The 22,714-nt window shown below is 37.2% G+C and overlaps 1 protein-coding gene across 4 annotated transcripts in view; it reads right to left on the reverse strand.

The window, feature by feature from the left end:
• Positions 1–2,461: 2,461 nt before the first annotated feature.
• Positions 2,462–22,714, reverse strand: part of CPEB4 (cytoplasmic polyadenylation element binding protein 4) — a 79,360-nt gene continuing 59,107 nt past the window's right edge. For 2 of the 4 annotated variants that reach the window (XM_003936136.4, XM_003936135.4), the window contains 7 exons: positions 21,693–21,716; positions 19,614–19,787; positions 15,003–15,092; positions 14,514–14,632; positions 12,631–12,745; positions 11,098–11,279; positions 2,462–8,414 (listed from right to left, as the gene is read on the reverse strand). In XM_003936136.4, coding sequence (XP_003936185.1) covers positions 8,187–8,414; positions 11,098–11,279; positions 12,631–12,745; positions 14,514–14,632; positions 15,003–15,092; positions 19,614–19,787; positions 21,693–21,716 — 932 coding nt within the window. In that variant the 3' untranslated portion in view covers positions 2,462–8,186. The remainder of the gene's footprint in view (positions 8,415–11,097; positions 11,280–12,630; positions 12,746–14,513; positions 14,633–15,002; positions 15,093–19,613; positions 19,788–21,692; positions 21,717–22,714) is intronic. The other 2 variants (XM_003936137.4, XM_010346643.3) reach the window with 1 other exon arrangement.

Consider the following 22,714-nt stretch of genomic DNA (forward strand, 5'->3'; position numbering starts at 1 on the left):
ACATTCCCACCCCAACCCCACCCAGCATGTTGTTGGAATCAAACCTTCTATCACTAGTCAAACACGCAAGAGCCCACAGCACTTATCCTTCAAATATGAAAGGGGAATTGTGCCTTTGAAGTGGCGTCATTGTCTGGGGTAAATACCCGAGGTTTGTCATCTCACGCCAGAGAAATCAACAACGCGGACACACAGAAGTGAGTTTAATAGTGGAGGTTTAATAAGCAAAAGAAAGAAGCTCTCTCTGTTCCAGAGAGAGACGGGGGCTCCGGAGTCGGACTTCCCGCTCGTGATTAAATGCATGGGGTTTTATAGATGAGTTTGAGGAGGCGTGTCTGATTAACGTAGGGCCGGAGAGATTGGTCGGACCAGGTGTGACATTTGCATCGTGCACAAAGAAGCTGGCCATCCCACCCTAATCTTGTATTATGCAGATGGAGTCTCTACCTGGCCAATGCCTTGTTGCCTGCCTTTCTACTGCACACAGAGCGACAAAGAAAAGGAAGAGGGAGCCTCCATGTTGAACATGCCTGGCCCCCAGCTAGCCTTTTTCTATTGGCACAGCTGCAGGCATTTACCTATGCGGGCTTCCAGCTTGCTTATTGTCTGCAGCTCGATTTTACAGGCTGCTCTTTGTTAGAAATGATTTGGGGGCTGCTTTTTGTTAAAAGGGACGCCTAACAGAGGCTGTTTTACCCTCACTAACTGCCTAATTTCTCTTTAGCTCCTGTATCACCTTCATTCCTACAAATAAGGAAGCACCAGGTACTTTACTGGATCCTACGTAAAACCTTTGCAGCTTCACCTATTTATTTTACCACCACCCCTCCCAGTTCTCTTTCTGGGTAACTTATTTCACAAGTTTAAAATGCCCTATTGCCTTTGGTGGGTTCTGGGGAATCACTCCTAGGTGTCACAGGGAGATGGGAGAAGAGTTGAAAATAATCTCTTTAAAATGGTGACATTTGCTTGATCACATTGACATTTTCATGGTATCAAAACCAGGCTTCCTGAAATAGAACTCCAATGAAAAGAATAAAGAAAGCTCAAGCTTAGCTGCTGGCATTCGCACGCACTGATTCACCACCTCCAGCCCAGCTACCCACAGGCAGTTTTTCCCTGACACTGAATCAAATTACGAGCAATACTAAAGGCTGGAGGTTCGCTCACATTCTGATTTGGGATGCTGCTGTTCATTTTTAACTTCCCTGAGACAATATGTACTTTTCCAACTCTGGTCACCACGCTGAATCACAATAAGACACTTTTTCCAGACAGCCAACAATGACACCCAACTTGACTAGAGAAAAATTATAACTCAAAATACCCTGGGAAGACTCAAGGCATGACAAAACAGAATGTTCTCTAATAAGAACGACTGAATTGATATTGCCAGATTAGAGTTCCTAGTGGGGCACAAATGTTCATTTTCTGAATTCTTAAGAGTTTATTCAAAGCAAGTGGCCCCTGTTCTCAAGAGAATTGGTGGGTGATGGGTGCTGAGGGACGTTTGCAAAAGAAAATTTTGGAGGAGGACAGGAATGATGAGAAAACGAGACAGTATATCATAGAATGGGAAGATTCAAAGTGGCACTCAAGAGAAGGGTTGGTCTGAGCCAGTGAAGAGCATCATCAAAATAGCTTTATTTATTGTGCAAAGTAACCTCTTTTTCTTTCTTCTGGGATGGGAGTAGAGGGAGCACAGAATTAGGAGGAGGTACTGGAACTAGGATAGGGGTTAGAAGCTAGGCAAGTACCTAGAACTCCAGTAAAGTACATGTGGGAAATGAAAACAGCTCTGAATGTGGCTTACAAGGGGCAGGGCCAAGCACCATTCCAGAACACACACGGATGCCAAAACACAAGGTGGGATTTCCAAGGTTCTTGAAACATACTGAAATGTTACAGTGGTATATCCCCAGGTATGTTCCATGGGATCCTGCATTACCTGTAAACAGAATCTGTAGTTAGAGAAATTGGGGTGAGGGGGACACTTTCAACAAAGTAAATAGGTTTCTTCACTGTAAAACTTCTCTAAGTCTTAATAAGCTAATGTGCATTACTTTGACTTTGCAAGAAACAAGGTGGCCCATTTTCTAAGTGTATCTAATGCTTTTTCTTGTGGAAAGGACTATCCTAGTCCTCTGAAGATCACTATTAGACTTTCTTCTTGTTATTTGGTTGTTACGCATTTCAGAAAATAATTACTTCTTATAAGTTTCTAACTCACTTCATTGACACCTTCAATATTCTTCAATTTTTCAAATCAGAGATTACTTTCCCCCTGACATTTGATCAAACTTTGAGTATTTCCCAAACTTAAAAAAAAAAAAATCCCTAAAAAAATTACCTTATGACCTAGGTGTGGACACAAACTCATTACCAAAAGGGGTTATGAAATAACTTGATTGCTAAGAATGTGGTAGAGAATTTCCATTGTTGATTGATGATTTGATAGTAAAAAAAAAAAAAAAAAAAAGAATTTTCCTTGTTGGGTAGGTTTAGGCAATCAGTGAATCAAGAAATACAGCCTTCACAGCCTTTCCAGATGCATCATTCTGTGATTTAAAACACCCGAAGTAATGCACCTATAGAGTATCAAGACAGAGTTGCTGTGTCACTTACTATTGATTTATCACTTACCTAAAATAACATTTCCTAAACTAAATATGCTTGGGTTATCTTTCTTTTTTCTTAAAAGACTGCAATTGGCCAGGCACAGTGGCTCACACCAATCATCACAGGACTTTGGAAGGCCAAGGCAGGTGGATCACAAGGTCAGGAGTTCAAGACCAGCCTGGCCAAGATGGTGAAACCCAATCTCTACTAAAAATACAAAAAATTAGCCAGGCATGGTGGCAGGCACCTGTAATCCCAGCTACTCAGGAGGCTGAGGCAGGAAAACACCTTGAACCCGGGAGGCGGAGGTGGCAGTGAGCCGAAATCACGCCACTGCACTCTAGCCTGGGTGACAAAGCAAGACTCTGTCTCAAGAAACAAAACAAAAAAACTGAAACCATCCCAGAATGCCTAGGAATATTACAAAGGTGGTAACCAAATGCCAGTGTCCCATCCCTGGGGCTTCCTCAAGGCCCTTCACTGAATGCTGAACATAAGGTTTGGGAATTGCCAGATAAGAGAAAGGGGAAGCTCTCTAGTCTGCCCTGACCCTCAGGAATCTCTATAGTTGGAAAAGCTGCATGTTGGGAAAGACAATTTAGAAGCAAAAGATCTTACAGTCCATTTCTCTCAGGACAAGAACCTCTTGTAGCCTTCAGAATACTATATTCAAGAAAGAACAGATATTAAATTTGACAAAACAGGATATTCTCAGTGTTATATTTTGTTACAATAAATCCTTATATTAAAAGTTTGAGAATGCAATTTAAAATATAAATACTAACACATTACAGTACTTAGTAGTCCACATGATTAATGAGTCAAATCAAAGATATATTTTTGATTGACATGCTACAGAGATTATAATCCCACAGACCATACCCGATGACATTAAGGTCTATGGAGGAACTGGGAATTGGAAGTCAAAAGAGACTTGTTTTCAAGCCCTCTGGTAGTCTGGCCACAAATCAAGACTATTCATTGGCAAAGACTCAAAACTGAACCTCCCAGATACTGACTTTCATTATTAACTAAACATTGGCTCTTTCACTTTTATTGGACATTTGGCCTTCAACTGATGACTGAATGTTTAGACCCTGGGCTTATACCTGGTATACATATTGAAGGCTACAAATAAAAAGAACTCTGCAGAGCAGGCAGCAGGTGAACTAACAGTACAGGCCAAAGACACAACCACCCACTGACACTTTAGGCTTACATAAGAATGCACACTTGCCACAGTACTTACATGACTGAAGATTTTTTTTTTTTATGTTGGTTTGTGCTGCATTAGATCAACAGTAAATTTCTAATATTTTTAAATGTTCTATTCCCAATCAAGTAAGCATAATCTACTTGTGTTGAAAATAAATAAGTATATTAAAAGAAATCTGAGTTAAAAGTTTTATTCATTCAACATCTCACATTACAAATATTTAAAAATTATATGCATACTGGTATAAATAGTCATTTGCAAACTATTTAATAACATTAATTTTCCACTAGCACTTCAACAAATGAACTCTTTTAAAAAAGGAACTGTGTTATATAACTTAAGAGTAGAACATACAAAAATAGGAACTTAACGTGAAAATGACTTTAATAAAAAATGAATTACCCTTATTTAAAATGCTATAATAAATACTACAACCTCCCCATACACAGTAAAAACTATATGGAAATTCAGCCAAGTAGTACAATTAACTGACATACTTAAATAACTTTTCCTTCTGATAATATGAGCAATACACTGGAAAAAAAATTAGGGATTAGTAAAAACTAGACACCCACTTGCTAAAAGTTTCACTTCCAAAAAATATAACAAAAAATCTGATGAAATTATAAAAACTAATTATACTTTAAATTTTAAAAATATAAAAAATAAAACAGTTGAATACAATATTGTCCCGATTCTTACAATGCTATCAATCACAGTAGCTTTAAAATAAGATAATAAAATAAAGCAAATGACCAAAACCTCTTTTATTCCATTTTTAAAAATAATCTCAAATTTACATTAGTAGAAAGATTGATTTCTGATTCTTTTCTTTAGAAACACCAGCAAGAAAGAGGATTACTCTTAACAGTAGAAAATGACATTTTTAAATGTCTGCAATTAAAAACAAAGAATTACACTGCAAAGATCTTTCAAAAGTTTGAAATAAGTATTGCACATAACTTGAAGTTAACTTGCCACAATTCATCACATTCAAGTTTTAAATCACCTTTTAACAGAAGATTCAACTCTTCAAAACAAAAGGGGTGAATTATCAAGTCTTTCCAACAGCACTCTCATAAAATGCTAAGTTCATTCACTGCAAGTTTTATTTTGCATTCTGCAGAGGTCTGTGTATGGAGAAGTATATATATTATACCAAAGCGCGGGGACCAGAAGGGGAAAGGAGAGGGTTCCTTTACATAGAAAATAATCAGAAACACTTTATTTTACATTGCAAAAATAACCATGTAATTACTCTGTAACTACATTGTAAGTACATGGCTGGTGCCATGCTAGTGCGCTAGAACTACATGCTTGCTGAACTGAAGTGATGCCCTAAAGTCTGTAAACTAATTACATGTTAATTATGTTTGAGTTACATGGTAACTCCCAACTACAATCCCATGTATTCTGAAGAACATGTAATCAATAAAGTTCAGAGTAATAGATAATCATTGTTTATGCCCTGTAAATTGAAGTGTAACCAAATAATCTGTAAACACGCTTGTCACACAATCACAAGTATTAGTAGAGTAACAATTTCTTACATTAGTCATGCATACTAACATTACACACCTGTCCCAAGGCAGGCTACTTTTTTCCTTATATATAATTTAAAAGAGCAGACATCTCTGAATCAAACACTTAACATCAATTTATTAATATTAAAAATGGCTAAACATTCACCAAAAATGTCTGCATTTTATGAATAATTTTAAAAACTTAGTAAGAAGCTGTAGACAATTTTATTTTAAATTTCTACCCTATGCTTATGCATTTAATTTGTTTCAGGAACTACAGTGTTATCTGTCATTTTCATGCGAATTTTTTTTTCTTTAATTTGTGACTTTACATAGACTATTTCTTAAATTATAGGTACACCAATAGCTGGTGCTGGGGAAGGATGTTTAAGCAACATGCTTTCTCTTCTCTGCAGACTCTAAAATAGCATTGCCAGTGCACGACATTCATAATTTAAAATGTATGCAGAGCACTGAAATGTATAAAAAGCAGAATATAAGAAAATAAAATTTATTAAAATTATTTATATTAAAAAATGAAGTATATGAAGATCTCTCAGTAATAAAAGTACAAAAAGCTACTCTTTGCAATATGAAAAATTGAGGTATTGCATAAAGAGATATCCCGTCAGTGAAAAGTGTGCCTAAAAATGTTCACTGTTGGAAAAACAAGATATACAAAAGTAGTGCATAACAAATATACATTATGTGCATGACAAAATAAGTTAGCTACAAAAACACTGTACCGAAATTCAGCAGGTCATGTACAAAGGGAAAAATTATTATTCAAAGCTAGTTCTCAAACAGTGTTATTTCTTGTTAACTCATCACACCTGTTTACTGAGTAGGAACAGCACGATAGCACACCCCAAGCCACCTACAAGCATTTAAAAGAGTAAAAAGAGGTAAATGAACATTCCAATTAGAATCATGTAGTTCAGGAGAAAAGAAAAAAAAGTCCCTGACCAGCTACACAAGAGCACCCTCCATTCGCATGACTGCTTTCAGTATTTGCAGGGAATTCTTTAAAAGCAGCTCCCTTTCGATGTTTGAATATTAGACAGCAAATGCCTCCATTTTGACCTTTGGAACTGAACAGGTATAGTTCATTAAAGCCTGTATTAAAAATAAAGGGCTGGTTTTCCTAAAGATCATCCATAGGGGTCATAAGCCAGGTGGTTCCACAGCAGTGCTGGGGCAAGTCTTTGGTTTTGAAGGATCCAAGATGGTACTGTTAGGTAGCACAACTAGCAAGATTGCCATTAGATTGTTTTATTTCATGTTTTGCCCACTGATACTATTCCTTTTAATGATGGATAGGGCATTTAATAAGAGAATCTCAATTAAAATAAAAGTTACTTCCATGACTGGGGCTTCAAGAGACTATTTTAAATTCACCCCTGAAGCATACTGTTCAACACATAATAACGCCTTTCAAAGCTAGAATTTTATTTATAATAAAGCATGCATTACTTGATGAAGTTGGCACTTCAAACACTGACTATGTCCCATGCTAAATTCTGAAACTGTAATGTTATTTTAGTTTATAGGAAGAGTAAGATAAACATACGTACCTTTGCACAGATTTACACAGTTACTTAGTTCAACAGTGCAAAACACTTTGCAACTACTTAACTTTTTTTAACTTTTTTTTTTTTCATTTTCTATGTTACAACTAAATTACAGGATACCCAAAGAAACTTTAAATCTAAAAGTAAGCCAATCAGCAGCCAAATTATATATTGGTTTTGTCTTCCAGTTTTGGCTACAAGTGTACTGTAACACAAAATCAAAAATGATATCCTTGAGGTATCTCTAGATCTGTTGTTTTTTAACGTCAAAATGGAGAGCAAAGGCTGACACCTGATAAGTGTTAGTAAATTAGGATATAGAGTTTATATATAAACATCAAAAATAAAATGTATACATTTGTTCTTCAGGAGAGGAAATGCTAGGTTTCCCACCAGTTGTCATTAATTCTAGCTTTGGTAGGTTTCCTGGGGCTTTGACCAGATAAGTAAGTTAAATAAATAAGTGCACTCCCCTCAGTAGTAAATTTACCCCATTTTTACATTCTGAATTTTAGAAATTGTTTAAGAGAAAATAAACCTAGCTCTGTCTACTTTACTATTTTTTTTTTTTTCTGATGTGGTGGTAACTTTTTGAGGGATAATGAAATTATGTTCAGCCTCAAAACCCTGAAAATTAATTATAATGCTGCTCAATCTTGCTTATGCATTTGTTTTAACATGTTCTTTCCGTTAAAAATTGTTAACTTCCTCCATTGCTGTTAAAAAAAATTAAAAGGGAATGGAAAAAAGAGAGAGACAAAAAAGATTAAAAAAAAAAAGAAAGAAAGAAAGAAAGAAAAAGGCAAAAGCACTTCCCTGGGGGAAAAACTGTCAGATAGACGGATAGTGTTATTGTTGCATGGTTATTTTAATAAAAGTATTCTTATATGTTATATTATTAACAATAATTTAATTAAAAACCCAAAATACTCTATTGTTTTATTTCTTTTTTAATATTTCTCTCTCTCCTCTAAGAAAATGTTGCAGGAAGTTTAGATCCTCTTGGTCTCCAGCAAAACAAGAGAATAAAACTTCCATGTAACCCGATGGCAATACGAAAAAGGAGTTCATATTGTTTGCAGTGACACAAGAATCTACAAAACACCTATATTATAGGTCATTCTTTTCATTATACTATAGTTAAGTTGCAGACTGCTACAAAAGGACATGCCAGCGTGAAGAGGTTGAGGAAGGGGTCAGAATTAACAGAAGAGTGCACTTATTCTGAGGCCTGAAAATGAGCACTGCAGTGATCCTTTAGTTCCAGCGGAATGAAATATGCCGAGGGCGGTCACCGCCTTCCTTCACCAGGGGCTTGTGGAATTCCCTGCCAGCTCGAGAATGAATAGCAGCCCAGCAATATTCACAGTAATACTGCAGACAGGTAACATTAGCACAGAAAAATGGAGCAAATTTTCCCCCACAACGGGCCCCCTGACATTCATCACACAGCTGATCATCCAAGACATATGGCTTAACTTCCACCTGCAATCAAAAATAAAAGAAGGTTTTACATTTTTCAGTGACTAGGCCAGCAACGCTTACCATGTATGTACATTTCCATCCACTATCTGAAGGAATCTGTTCCAAGGTGCCCAAAGTGAAAGGAACAATTATTCATTTACTGAAATATGGATAGTTCATCTTTTAAGAACCTAGGAAGGTTTTCATTATCTATCATTTTGCTATTTTTTTCCTATTAAATAAACACTCTTCAGAGGAAAAAGGATTTCAGTAGACATCATGAAGTGAAGCCAACTGTTTAGACTAGAACATTATGAGATTAAACCCACAGGAGATTTTTCATAGACACAAACCCTCATTTTAATGAGTGGATCTGGATTTTTGTCATATGTGGAATCATAATTTAAACAAAATCAGCTAAGAGGATCCAAGTTCCACACAACTGCACTTCAATATTCAAGTCAGTGGGAAGATGCCTGACTTCTGTGTCACGAGATTCTGAGCTGTCGTAAAGCCTGGCTCGTGGTTTCTATTTATAGTGTACACATCTTGGGTTATAATCACAAACCTGGAACTCTGTTTTAAAAAAAAAAAAAGATGCAGCTACAGGATTCACAATTTAAAACCCTGCTTTGTTCTTTCTCAGTTAAGAATGGTTCACCTGAGTCTAAAAGTCAAAGGTGCATTTCTAAAACTGGGCCTGTTTCAGTGTTCCATCGGCCAACCTGTCATGTGAATGTTTCAAGCATTAACAGTCACTTGGTTATTAATTCATCAGCTAGAAAAGAGCTGGTTATTTTTAGTTTGGAGAGACTCATGGCTGAAACTCCCTTACAGCAGGCTGTCACCACCAATGGTGCCATCCAGCTCCGACAAGAAATCCCGACCAAGGTTAGCCATGAACAAAGGAGAACATGCAATGAGTCATGACTGTGCTGCTGTGCTCCAGCCTGGGTGACAGCGTGAGATCCTGCAGCTAAAAATAAGGTTTGAACTAAAAAAATAAAAGTACAAAAGGAGAGAGTGCCGTGGAAGTCCAGGAAGAGTCGGCACAAGGACAGCATCAGGCTTTTGGCCTCTAGGCTGCTCCACAATGTCCACAGAGTGGCAAGAACACTGGGCAAAGGATTTCATTGCAGAGGAATACAAATTAAGTCTGAATTTCTAATGACCAACCCCACAGCTCTGAAACTTATGTTAGAATGAGGCAGTGATACATAGGTATTTTTTAGTGTGCATAAAAAATCAAATAGGCCGGATGTGGTGGGTGGCTCAAGTCTGTAATTCCAGCACTTCGGGAGGCTGAGGCAGGTGGATCCCTTCAGGTCAGGAGCTCGAAACCAGCCTGACCAACATGGTGAAACCTGGTCTCTACTAAAAATACAAAAATTTGCTGGGCATGGTGGCACATGCCTGTAATCCCAGCTACTCGGGAGGCTAAGGCAGGAGAATCACTTGAACCCAGAAGACGGAGGTTACAGTGAGCCAAGATCGTGCCACTGCACTCCAGCCTGGGTGACAGAGCGATACTCCATCTCGAAAACAAACAAACAAGTAGGCATGTTAACATACTAATCTTGTCCCTCCCCCACACTTAGAATAGAATAGGTGCCATTCTCTTTAATAGTCAGTTGTAGGATGATCACTACTATCTTAAATGTTTTTACTGCCAATGAAGTAGACTATACATGACATGAAACATAAAAAGCAGAAACCACCACTGACTTGATCATTTTTACATCTTGAATTGAGAACAGCACAATAAAATCAATCTATTTTAGCACAATACCTCAGAGTGTTGGATATCAAAGTCAGCGCTAATGAAAGTGCCAGCGTGCCATGAAATAAAAAGGTGATACCAGAGTATGAATCAACATGTTGCTTCCCTCATCAATAAAGCCTTTCTATGAAAAAAAAAAAAACAAACAAACTGCCAGCTGGTCCAGCTGGACCAAACATTGTGCCCAGCAATGTAGCTGATTACGCAGTCTGGTCTAAATTCCTATCTCACTACAAACTAAGTTTGCAGACTGGCGGTCATTCCACAGGCCATACTTTGAGTAGTTCTGGCAAATGATAACAGTTCTATCTGCTAGGAAATAAACTCATGAGAACCTGAACTTCTTGTCCTAAGCTTTAAAATGTTTGTTGAATGGATGAGACACCAAGCTAAGAAATAAATTGGTGAGAGACGGCAGCTGTGGAAAAAGAAGAAAAAAAAAAAAAAAAAAAAAAAAAGAAAGCTGTGAGTGCAATTCATTGAGAAATAGGGCTTACTGAGGTATTCACTATGTCCCAGGCTTAAAAAACAAAACAAAAAAAGAGGCAGGAAATCTCAAGGGCATTCCTGTTTATATACCTGATATAACACAGTACAAAGGATTCAGTAAATATTTATTGAATGACTGACAAACTAAATGAATGAATGGATGGATGGATTGAGATTGAATGGAAGTTATAGTTTAGAGAAGATTAAATTAACTCAAGTAAATTGATTATGGTGTTCTGATTAGGCTACTCAAAAAAATCAAAGATAAAAGAAATTCATAGGAAATTCTTTCATGTATTATAGAGCATAATCAACTCCATAGGCAAAATTCTCAGCTGTCACTTTATTGTCATAAAATTTTCCCATTCTAATATTGCTAATCTCATATTTAGGGGACCATTTCTAAAATTTTCCAAAGTGCAGTGTAAGGCTTACCCGTTTATCTATCTCTCCATGCTGCAGCTGAACAAAGCGGGCACTGATAGCAGCTATGTAACTCTGTTGATTAGAGAACGCAACTCTCCCAGCTCCTTTTGGGTATTTTAGCTCAGGGTCAGTATCAATCCCAGCATAGCACACACCTCCATATAGCCGATCCATTATCATTGCAAGCTCCACTAATTAAGAAAAGAGCAAACAGGATATTTAAAATCAGGAAAATTCATCTGGCTCACCAACAGTTTCATCAAAAGCAATTCATCTGTACTCTAAGCTCACATCACTAAAATAATTATTAAAATGAAACTTATTACTACAACCAGTCATCCATTGTGTTAAGCTTTAATCTTTTAACATTGGGCAAGGGGTTGCTAGATGTTTTCTAATATGTTCTCTTTATTCTTCTCCCAACTCCATGAAGTAGATAGTAATTTCCCAAGGAAACTGAAGCACAGAAAGGGCAATCAATCTGTGCCAGGTCACAGGTCATTAAGTGATAGTGCTGGGTTTGGCTCCCACATTTGTCACTCTATGCCATGTTGCTGCCATAGATTTACCAGTTAATGATGTATTGATTAATATAATAATTGTTCGAACATCAGAAAACTAACTGGTAGACTCTTTGGGGGCCCTCCTGGCTTATTCCCATCAAAACCCTTTCCCCGCAGTCTCTTCACCAATTTTTCATTAAAAAAAAACAAAAAACAAAAAACAAACAAACAAAAAAAAACAGTGAAATGACTGCATCTTCTCTATGAAGTGTTATAATCGTGAGGCTACATTCCTGTTCATGTTATGCTTTTTATCTCATTTATACTATTAAACCTCAAATTACTTGAAGTTAGGAATTTAATTTGTTCTGTAAGTACTCCTCTAAAAATATGATGCACTGCTTAGAAGTCTATTATGTTCCAGAGCTCAGTTAATGGCTGTTGAGCAAATGAGGATGTGGGAAACAAATACTGACCATCTCAATACGTAATCTATTCTTGAACACCTTTTTTTCTTTTCAGGCAATGATGAGAACAATCAGCATTATGCAGACTAGACTAAGTACTTTGCACTGGTCATCTCATTCAACCCTCAAGAAATACATACACCTTTCACCCCTACTTGACAGATGGGGAAACTGAGAATTAGAAAAATCATGGAATTTGTCCAAGGTCACTCAACTATTAGAACACATGAATTCAAACTCAGACACTTTGATTCTAGAATTCTTACACTTGAATGTTAACTCAAATTCTTATGAAAAATTTATCCTGAAGATCTTGATATTTCTTGTGCTACAGGATAGAACAGATGTCCCCAGACTTTTTACACAGGGGGCCAGTTCACTGTCCCTCAGACCGTTGGAGGGCTGCCACATACTGTGCTCCTCTCACTGACCACCAATGAAAGAGGTGCCCCTTCCTGAAGTGTGGCGGGGGGGGGGGGGGCGGATAAATGGCCTTAGGGGGCCGCATGTGGCCCGCGGGCCGTAGTTTGGGGACGCCTGGGATAGAGGGTTTGTTGTTTGTTTAATCATACCAGCTCGTAATGGTCGAGGAACACCACCAACAAATATGGTTTTTCGTGGGTCAAGTGGCTGTGAACCATCCATCACAAAGTCACTGTCACTGAGATTCCAAGGCCGAATCTGGACCTAGGGAATGAATGTACAAACCAAAATGTCTCATTTTCAATACAGATACTTTATGGGGGAAAAAGTTAAAAATTATTACAAAGTATTTTAATTTTAAAAGCAATAATACTATCATTACAAGTCAATAAAGCTGGGAAACTAGAAGATTTAAAAATAGTGTATCCTAACCCATCACTTTTAGAGTAAACTAAACCAAGGTGAAAAGTTCACTTTGATTCTCTATCATAAGCCAAATTACTGAACATGTCCCTAATTATTTGTAAGTTAATTTGCTGTTTTTCAGCTTATTTGAGCCTTTAGTCTGTCCAATACCCCAATATCTACATAACTTAAATGTTTAGCATTGGTATCCAATGCCAATCAATAAATTTTTAGCAGGGTAGCCAATGCTAAGTAAATTAGAATTGTATGTCCAATCAGTGTATGTTCAGGAAATGCAAACTACTCCTAATACCATCAAATCTAATTCATTATTTCAAAATAGTTTTCAAAGTAAAAATATTGATGATATTTGCAACATTTTTTTAATGACAAATACTTCAGTGTATCATCTATTAGCTTAGTCAATTAATAATCATGTACCTCATTTAAAACTGTTCATGTTTTCTGTCACAAATGCCCACACCAAAGGCTATGGGTTGACAGCAGTGGATTCCCTAATACGCACACCAACAGAGTCCTAGGTCAGAGGTCCCAAATTCAAATGCAGATGGGGATTGGCAGAGAATATAAACAAGTCAAGCAGAAAGAGTCCAGAGCACAGGAACTCCTACAAAGTTTCTGACCTAGACAACCACAAGACGTTAAGAGAAGCTCCACAGATATTACAGATATTATTTGCTTAAGCTGGGTCTACTGACAACTCCATTCTGTACTACACCCCAACATTCACTGGGTGCTGGCTGAGTGATAATAGATTGCTGCTTTGCCAGACTCATCAAAACATGCCAGTTGCTCCTCTTCCTAAAGACTATATTTTATGATAAACTTTTCCAGAAAGAAAAAACAGTATGCAATGTACCTGTACACGCATATGCACAACTCTACTTCGGAGAGTGCCATATATAAAATTAAACATGATATTGGGCAAAATCTTTATTAAAGTGAAGAAAGAGCTAGAAAGATATATATATAACATTTGTGATTTGAGTTCTATTATTCAGAGGCAATTCAACTATTTTATTAAATGCATTATCAAGTGAAGTCTGGTGTGTTTTTTTCGTTTTGCTTTGTTTTTGAGACAGAGTCTTACTCTTTACCCAGGCTGGAGTACAGTGGTGGGATCGCTGTTCACTGCAACCTCCACCTCCTGGGTTCAGGTGATTGTCATGCTTCAGCTTCCCAAGTAACTGGGACTACAAGTGTGTGCCACCACACCTGGCTAATTTTTTATTTTCAGTAGAGAAAGGATTTCACCATGTTGGCCAGGCTGGTCTCAAACTCCTGGCCTCATGTGATCCACCCACTTTCGGCCTCCCAAAGTGCTGGGATTACAGGCATGAGCCATGGTGCCCAGCCACGAAGTCTTTTAAAAGTAAATATTTACCAATTATATTTCAACTAACTAAAAATTCAATGTCAAATTGATAAGTGCAAATATACAGAAAGTCAATGTTAGGAACTTCACAACAAGACTTTTAAAATTTAGTCTGCTTACAAACGTGTCAATTAAGTACCCCAAACACATCAAGTTGTCTATGAGTTTTTCAAACAGAACAGATGAACGGAGGCAAAAACAAGAAGCTATTTTATGCTAAACTATACTTACCGGCTTATCCTTGATAGTGGGACTTGATACACAAAGGTAGAGTTTTCCATCTTCTTCAATGCATGCATCAATGAGAGCCTGCACAGAGCTTTCATCTTGAAATAGCAGGAATGCATAGCCTGAAAAAAAAGGTGGGGGGGGGGCAAAAGAAGGCTTATATGTTTTCCTATTTTTGGGTAATTCTTCAGGTGAAAGGAATTGTGCACTAAAACTAAAGAAAGGAAAAAGGAATAGGAAAAAATGTTAAAACAATATTTATACCAAAAGCCTGATAACATCAACACACAGTTCATTTTGGTAGTATCTTGAAACATCTTTTAGAGTAAAAATAAATTTGACTTAAAAGTAGATTGAAATTTTAAAGAGCATTTGGGAAAATGACAGTTCAACAATAAAAATTTTTACAGTGAAGGTGAACATTTATGAAAAGGCTATACGTTAAACAACGTAAGAATAAATTATGTAAGTATAATGAATCTTGGGAATTACCTTTAGGAGGAAAATAGGATTTGCTCTCGGCTTTATGAGGCCAATCCACAATCAAAGGGCCAAAGCGACGAAAACTAGCTGTGATCTCATCTAATAAACAACAAAGGAAAAAAGTAGATTTAATATATATTTATGATCATTTTTTGAAAGTTTTTTTTTTAAGTTTCAAATCTACTATTTACAACAGTGAAAAGAACTCCTTTATCCCCTTCATCTAGATTCCCCAACTGCTAATAATTTGCATATCTGCCTTCAACCTCTTTCTTTTCCCTTTCTCCCTCTATCTGTATATATGCATAAATCAATCTAGCCATCCAGCCAAGCCGGCCAGCCAGCATATTTTTCTGAAATGGTGCCCTGTAATCCCAAACATAACTCTTGTTACCTGCTCAAAGCAAGAGCACTCCCTTATATACCAATTTTGATATAACACTACTATGCAATTCACAGACTTCATTTACATTTCAGAATCCTTTCTGATCCACAGTGCTATCCAGAAAACAGGTTGCATTTAATTATCATATCCTTAGAGCATCAGTCTTTTTTCAATTTGGAACAGCTCCATGTTCTTTCTTGTCTTTCATATTCATTCTATAAAATGACTGCTATGATCTGAATATTTACATTCTCTCAAAATTCGTATGTTGAAATCTGTTCCCCAGTGTGAGGGTATTTGGAGCTGGGGCCTTTGGTAGGTGATTAGGTCACAGGGTTGGAATCCTTTCATGGGGATTAGTGCCTTATAAAAGAGGTTCTGGAGAGACCCTTCACCTCTTCTGCCATGTGAGGGTGCAATGAGAAGACTATTATCTACTAGGAAGCAGGCCCTCAGCAGACACTGAATTTGTTGGCACCTTGATCTTGAACTTCCCAGCCTCCATAATGGTGAGAAATAAATTTCAGTTGTTTATAAGCCACCAAGTCTATGTTATTTTTTATAGCAATCTGAACAGATTTAAGACAGTGACCCTCAACCTGGGTCTGTGCTCTGCTTCCTATGACTAGAATCATGCTATGCATTCCAAACTGGAATATCACCATAATGGTGCAATGCCATCCTGCCCTACCATAAGCATGTTAATCTTTTCCTCCCAAGATAAGGGCCCATTATGTTGCCCTTGCTGGTCCTGAACTTTAGGTGATCCTCCTGCAACTTTCCAAGTAGCTGGGATTACAGGTACAACTACCACACCTGGAGGGCATGTCAATCTTGGCCTGGTTTCTCTACCACAAGCAAACCTCTTCTCCCTTTGTAATCAATTAGTGTTTTACAAGAGTATATTTTGTTGCTCACCAATATCCTGTTCCTTCATGAGCCTTGGCATCCATTGAAGACTCCTGCCTGTGTTAACTACCAAAATAATGGTTCCCAAATAATGATTAACTGTTTCCATGGTTTCTTCTACATATATTAGTTAGTATTGTGCAATAAGGGAGCTTTCCTTCTGTCCCACTGATTTATTCATTTATTTTATCAGTATCGTCTATTTTGTTAAATGGGTTGTGATCCAATTCACTCCTTCTTTATCTTGATGCTCAATATGTCCCAAAAATTGTCCCTGATTTGGCTCTAATTATCAAATTGTCAGGGACAATCTGTCCCTGCTTGTCCCATAGGAGTGGGAGGCTTCTATGTTCTTCACACTTCTTGCCACCATTCTTTAAGCACTTCAATGCTTTTCTGGCCTAAGAAGATACTCCAGGCTCATCTTATTCTTTCCCTGTACCAGCCTAAGAATCAGTCATTTTTTTTTTTCCCCAAGATGTATTGATCCCTTTAGCGGCAAAAGGTATTTAGACACTAAGATGCAGGTGCTCTATATGCTTACTGCTAGCGAGTATTCATTATTTCTAAGTCTTTGCAGTGGATGAAGCTAGGAAATAAATATGCACACAAACACACATTTATAACTATTTCTGAATCTGTGTATGTGCTGACAAAAACTAGTAAGTTCATACTGATATTTTCAATATGACTCCAACATCTCATGGCTTTTTCTAGTCTTCCCTCTTGCTATCTTTATATTCTCTTCTCACAGGAAGAAACCTATCTCCCAATACCTGTACAACATGTATTAATTTGCTCAGTGTAACCAGTATTACCCCTACCCTGCTAGCCTCCTCTATCTTCCACCTTTGTGCCTTGGTTCCTGTCGCCCTTATTTCTCGGATAGCATTTGTGCTGCTGCTCAGGCCTCTGAGCAAGCCCCTCCACACATATGCACACATATCCCCTCCACGTGAGACCTCTCCCCTGTCACCAATCCACTTCCTTGACAGCATTATCTCAGCCCTGGAGGAAGGGAGGGGAAAAAAGGATGAATGGGAAAAAATGATAAACAAGGAAGACCTGACCATATTTTGCTATTAATTTAAATGATACAAATTATGCTACATTAAATATTTGGACACAAATGAGATTATAAAATAATAAATTTCAAAGAGATTTCTAGAAAGAGTAGATAAGCATGTGTAGGTAAGAACTGATAAAAGGGCAGGGTAAAAGAACAGAAAAGAAAATTTAGAGTATGTCTAAATTCCAGTCTGGCAGAGCTGTTTTCATCTCCCCCATACTGTGAAACAGTCTAGTCGCCTCTGTGATGACACCTGTTTCTACAGTAGGTTTAGTTTGTGAGAGTCTAATAAACAGGGAACAATGTCAGTAAAATATGGAATTGTACTGGTTCATAAATGATTTTTCCTAGGCAAGGTGAGCTAACACAGTGAGGAAAGAATTATAAACTTCATCAAAAAAGGAAAAAGTCCCCCACTTCTCTGATGTACAGGTACAAACTCTCCCAGCTCTATTAGAAGAAAATTAAAAATAAGCAAAGCAACCAGAATTTTCTTGTCAGAGAGATATGCCCCTAACCTTCCAGGGCTCTTCTCTCCCGACAGTTTAGTTTGCACTTCCTCAGGTGTTCAAAGATCTGTTTCCATCTGCATTGTCTCCACGCTTGCAAGCCAACATTTCTGCTTTATTGGTTTTGCACATTTTCAATACTCCCTGAAGCAGCCCCAAGAGTGCTGAGCTACTTGCCTGAAATGTCCAAGTTATCTTCAAGGTACTAATTCTCTTCTTGTTAGTGTTTCAGGTACAAAGTTCATTAGGTTTTAAATGATTTATCTTTAACCTTATTTTCCCCCATAAACCCTGTACTTTTTAGTGCACAATTCTGCAGAACACAATATTCTTCAAGCTATGCTGAGGGCAGGATGGAGATTGATTCAGACAACCCTGAAATTTCAGCATAGCTTCCACCAAGACATTTAGAACCATTTCTGTCTTAACCTTCCAAAAGATAAATACTCTTAAAGAAAATGAAGTGACTTGGTAAGTGTGATCCCAGTCTAACTGCAAAGATATTAAACCTTATTATTAGATCTTAGACATGTGCATAGAAATCTGTTCTTCATACCTGTAATCCCACATTTTGGGAGGCCAAGGCAGGTGGATCACAAGGTCAGGAGATCAAGACCATCCTGGCCAACATGGGGATGTTCTACCCTTCTCTACTAAAAATACAAAAATTAGCCAGCCAGCATGCGCCTATAGTCCCAACTACTTGGGAAGCTGAGGCAGGAAAACTGCTTGAACCCAGGAGGCAAAGGCTGCAGTGAGCCAAGATCGCACCACTGCACTCCAGCCTGGGCAACAGAGAAAGACTCCACCTCAAAAAAAAAAAAAAAAGAAAAGAAAGAAAGAAAGAAATCTATTCTCTTCTCCATAATATGATTTAGTGTATTTCTATTTTCATTCAGGAAACTGAGATAAAAGAAATTAGGAAAGTGACCAAGGAGAGGTGATTGCTCTAAGGTCTGCTACTTTGATTTTTATCAGAGTCACTGAGACCCATGAAGGAACAGCATATTCCTGAACAAATCCCTCTAAACCTTTGCAGGGCTGGCTCTTTATTCAGGTCTCAGCTTAAATATCACTTCCTCAAAGAGGCTTTTCTTATCCACCTAATTTTTAAAAACTCCCTGCATCATTGTATTACATCATCCTGCTCTTCGCTTTTAAACACTTGCTCTCCAGTATTTTCTTGCATATTTATACATTATGGACCTTCCCTCAATAAAATGTAAACTCTATGTAAGCAGGGACCTTCCATCCTGTTTACTACCTTAAATAAGATTATCTTTCTTGTAGTACAACTGTAGGCTATATTTTTCAAAACTTCATGCTTAGTTTAAGATTTTAAACAATAAACTATATATTTGTGGAGCACTCATGAAAGATGGGGGAAAAAAGAAGAAAAATACATCACTGAATTTGTCCAAAGTGGCAGATGCAGACAAAAAGGCAGTTAGTACCCACGTATTCCCACAACAACGGAATCCCTTGGAAGTTTTCCCAGTGACGTTTACTCCTTTTCATGAAGTTCAATCCCTTGCTTTAGTTGGTTTGCACAGCTCTGTTCTCCTCCCTTCTATGAATTAATGTTATATGCCATGATAGGAGGATAGGACAAGAGAACAGTGCAATCAGGGCTGAATACTGGAGCCAGATGAGACTGTTATTGTAACAACAACAACCACTATCTATGAGTTTCCTACTGTGTGCCACCATCTGGGTACCCTGCTATAAATAGTTATTTCCAAACATACCTTCATCAATGTCTGGGGGCAATCCGCCCACAAACACCTTGCGAGAATATCGTTCCACTCTTTCCCCATTCTGGTGAGTGAAGCAGTGAGGTGAACCCAGGCCACTATGAAGAGGTTGATCCCCACGGCCATCATCCAAGAATCCATCTTCCATTGGAAACAGTGAAGACTGACCTGGAATAGAAAGCAGGGAAAAAACAGTAACAGAAAATGTTCTAGCCACTGATTATCATGCACAAGAAACAAGGAAACAGCAGATTCAATAAAACTGCTGCTTTTATTTTTCTCACTGAGTCATAGAATCACTTAGCTATACTCTTGAATTCCCAACCAATTTAAAAGTCCCAACTGAGTCAGAGAGAAAGCACATGGTTAAATATTAATCGAGGGCTACTCCAGTATCCCACTGGGATCCAGAAACTTCAGTGAGGTGAACTGAAGTACAGGAGGAGACAGCACGCTTTAGCAAGCAGTCAGCAGCGGACTGTACTCCCTTGGCAGAGCCCCATGGCCACTGGCAACCTAGACATGTACACTAAGTATTAAATTTGGCTATAAGACATTGAATCACTTACATTTCTTTAAAAGATCAAACAATATACCCTGCACAATTTCCTCTATGAATGTGCTTAAAATGAACAAGTAGTTTTTTTTTTTTTTTTTTTTTTTTGAGACAGTGTCTCGCTCTTTTACCCAGGCTGGAGTACAGTGGCATAATCATAGCTCACTACAGCCTCAAACTCTTGTGCTAAAGTGATCCTCCCACCTCAGCCTCCCAAGTAGCTGGGGCTACAGGCATGTGCCATGACACCTGGCTAACTTAACAAGTAGATTTTTAAAGTGACCATTCATTTTTGTTTACGTTAACTAATGGGATATAATCAAAACCTACTTAATGTTATATTCCAATTTCACTGTGTAGTCGTATGGAATTTAAGATTAGGCATGCTAAAGATATATTTATTATTAGCTGGGTAATTATCAGCTTGCTAAAGGTATTATCAATTTCTAAAAACTAGTCATTAAATTTGCTGTTTGAAAATCTTATCATCCAGAATATATATGCAGGAAAACACCAGAGATGCCTATACGTGTAACAGTCTTTCCATATTTACCTGACAGCAAAATATAAACTTTTAAATCATAAGGAAAACACAGAGCTACAAATAGCTACAGAATCTCCCAAGAGCTCTTTTAGCAGTTTTCTGGCTGCCAATTTAATTCTAGGTACTACATGAGGAATTTGTTAATGGATCCTCTAGAAATGTAACTCAAGTGCTCTTACTTTAATAGAAACATTCCAGGTTTTGCCATACTTGTCTTCAATTTCTATCACTAAACACAAATGATAACAGTATATTTGTTACAAATTTATCCTATAATTGCATATGTCAAGTGAAGACAAAAACATAAAACTGGAGGTTATTTTGTGAACGATCTTAAAAAATCACTTATCCTTTCAATCTAAGTTATTTAACTGTCTTATTTTCATGTAACAAGGCCAATTATAGGTGCCAATAACAAGGTTTATTGAGGCACCTCTAGGAAATGATTCTTTAGAATTTCCTAACATTTCTAGAGCTTTTCCGCCCAATATTTGAAATTTACAGGATTAGTCATTTATTTAGCTCATCTTATTTTAAACCACATATATTGTTTACTTAGTAAAAAAGAAAAAAACGTAGACATAAGGCATTTAAGTCTAATTAAACCTCCAAGATAATGAGGTATTTTGAGACTTGTGTGACTGTATTTTCCTTTTTAAAGATTCTTAATTTTTTTCTAGGAAATTCCTTTCAGAAAAAAAAGCAAATCTTTAGATTTAAATAAATTGAGTTTCTAATATAACACAGGGAAATCATTTTGATTCTAATCCTATCATTCTGATAAATTTCCTTAGAGCTCCATAACTCCTTCAAATGATGTCTAAAATGTTAATTGTAACACAAAAAATATGTAAGGATCAAAGCTATGCTTCATTTTCCCTCTCCCCTTCCCCACAAAGGTTAGAAATTAAACAAACTTGGGTCCTCTCCAAATACAAGTGATACATTTAAAAGTTAGAAACAATAATGTTACCTCTCCTTCGCCCATATGTCCTTGCTGCATGTCAAATGAGAAAAAAACAAAAACAAAAAAACAAAACCTTTCAAACATTGTCAAAAAAATCAACTGTGATTTCATCTACCAGCTTTTGAAAATAAAAAACTGTGACTATATTCTTCATGTCCTGGTAAATGTCTCAAAAACAAGGAACTCAATGGAAAGAGGTCAATTTTGTGCATTTTTAAAATTTCTTCAAGGACACTGTAAAACTTCATTGAATCTTATTTATTTCAGGGGACGCTTTTTGCTATAATTGTTGTCAACTATTATGAAATTAAGGCAGTATACAACAAGATCAAAAACTAATTATTACCATATTAATAACGTTTTCTCTTAGAATTCGTTGCTAACTAGCAATTTAGTAGATATGCCAATATTTAATTCATGACTTTTTTACCACCAGAAGATAAATACCAATTTCACGGTATTCCTCAGTTAATCCCTTATAAAAAAAATTGTAACAAATGAAATCTTTAAGCAATTCATCAACTTCATTTTAGCCAACAGTTTCCTATACCTAATCAAGTCTTTTACCAAGTCCTAAATGTTGGAAAAGTAAAAGATTTGGTATTTTTATTGCCTTGTAGGTTGTAGTCAAGGGGCCAAGTAAAGGTAATTAATAATCCACTGGAATACTCAGGAAATGACAGTGTAAATTTTAAATCAGAAAACCTTTGAGAAAATGTCTTCCCTGAAACAAATTGGCACTTATAAGCCCAGCCTATGCAAACAACTCAATTCTATTCAACAAACATTTCTTGAATGCCTGATCTTGTGGATAAATAGTAAATAGGAATGTCCCCTGACCTCCAGGAACCAGCAGCTTTTAATGCCAGCAGGCCACAGAAGCAAACAACAGTGTAGCATGCCTATTGCTATACTAGTTATGCAGTAGGTGCAACAGAAATAGAGGAGGAAGAACTGGCTCTGATGAAAAAGTTGGGGTGGGGGTAGGGAATTTGAGGTGGCCTTTAAAGGAAAAACAGAGGAAGGGC

The sequence above is a fragment of the Saimiri boliviensis genome, chromosome 20 (genome assembly GCF_048565385.1).
Source record: "Saimiri boliviensis isolate mSaiBol1 chromosome 20, mSaiBol1.pri, whole genome shotgun sequence".
NCBI lineage: Eukaryota > Metazoa > Chordata > Mammalia > Primates > Cebidae > Saimiri > Saimiri boliviensis.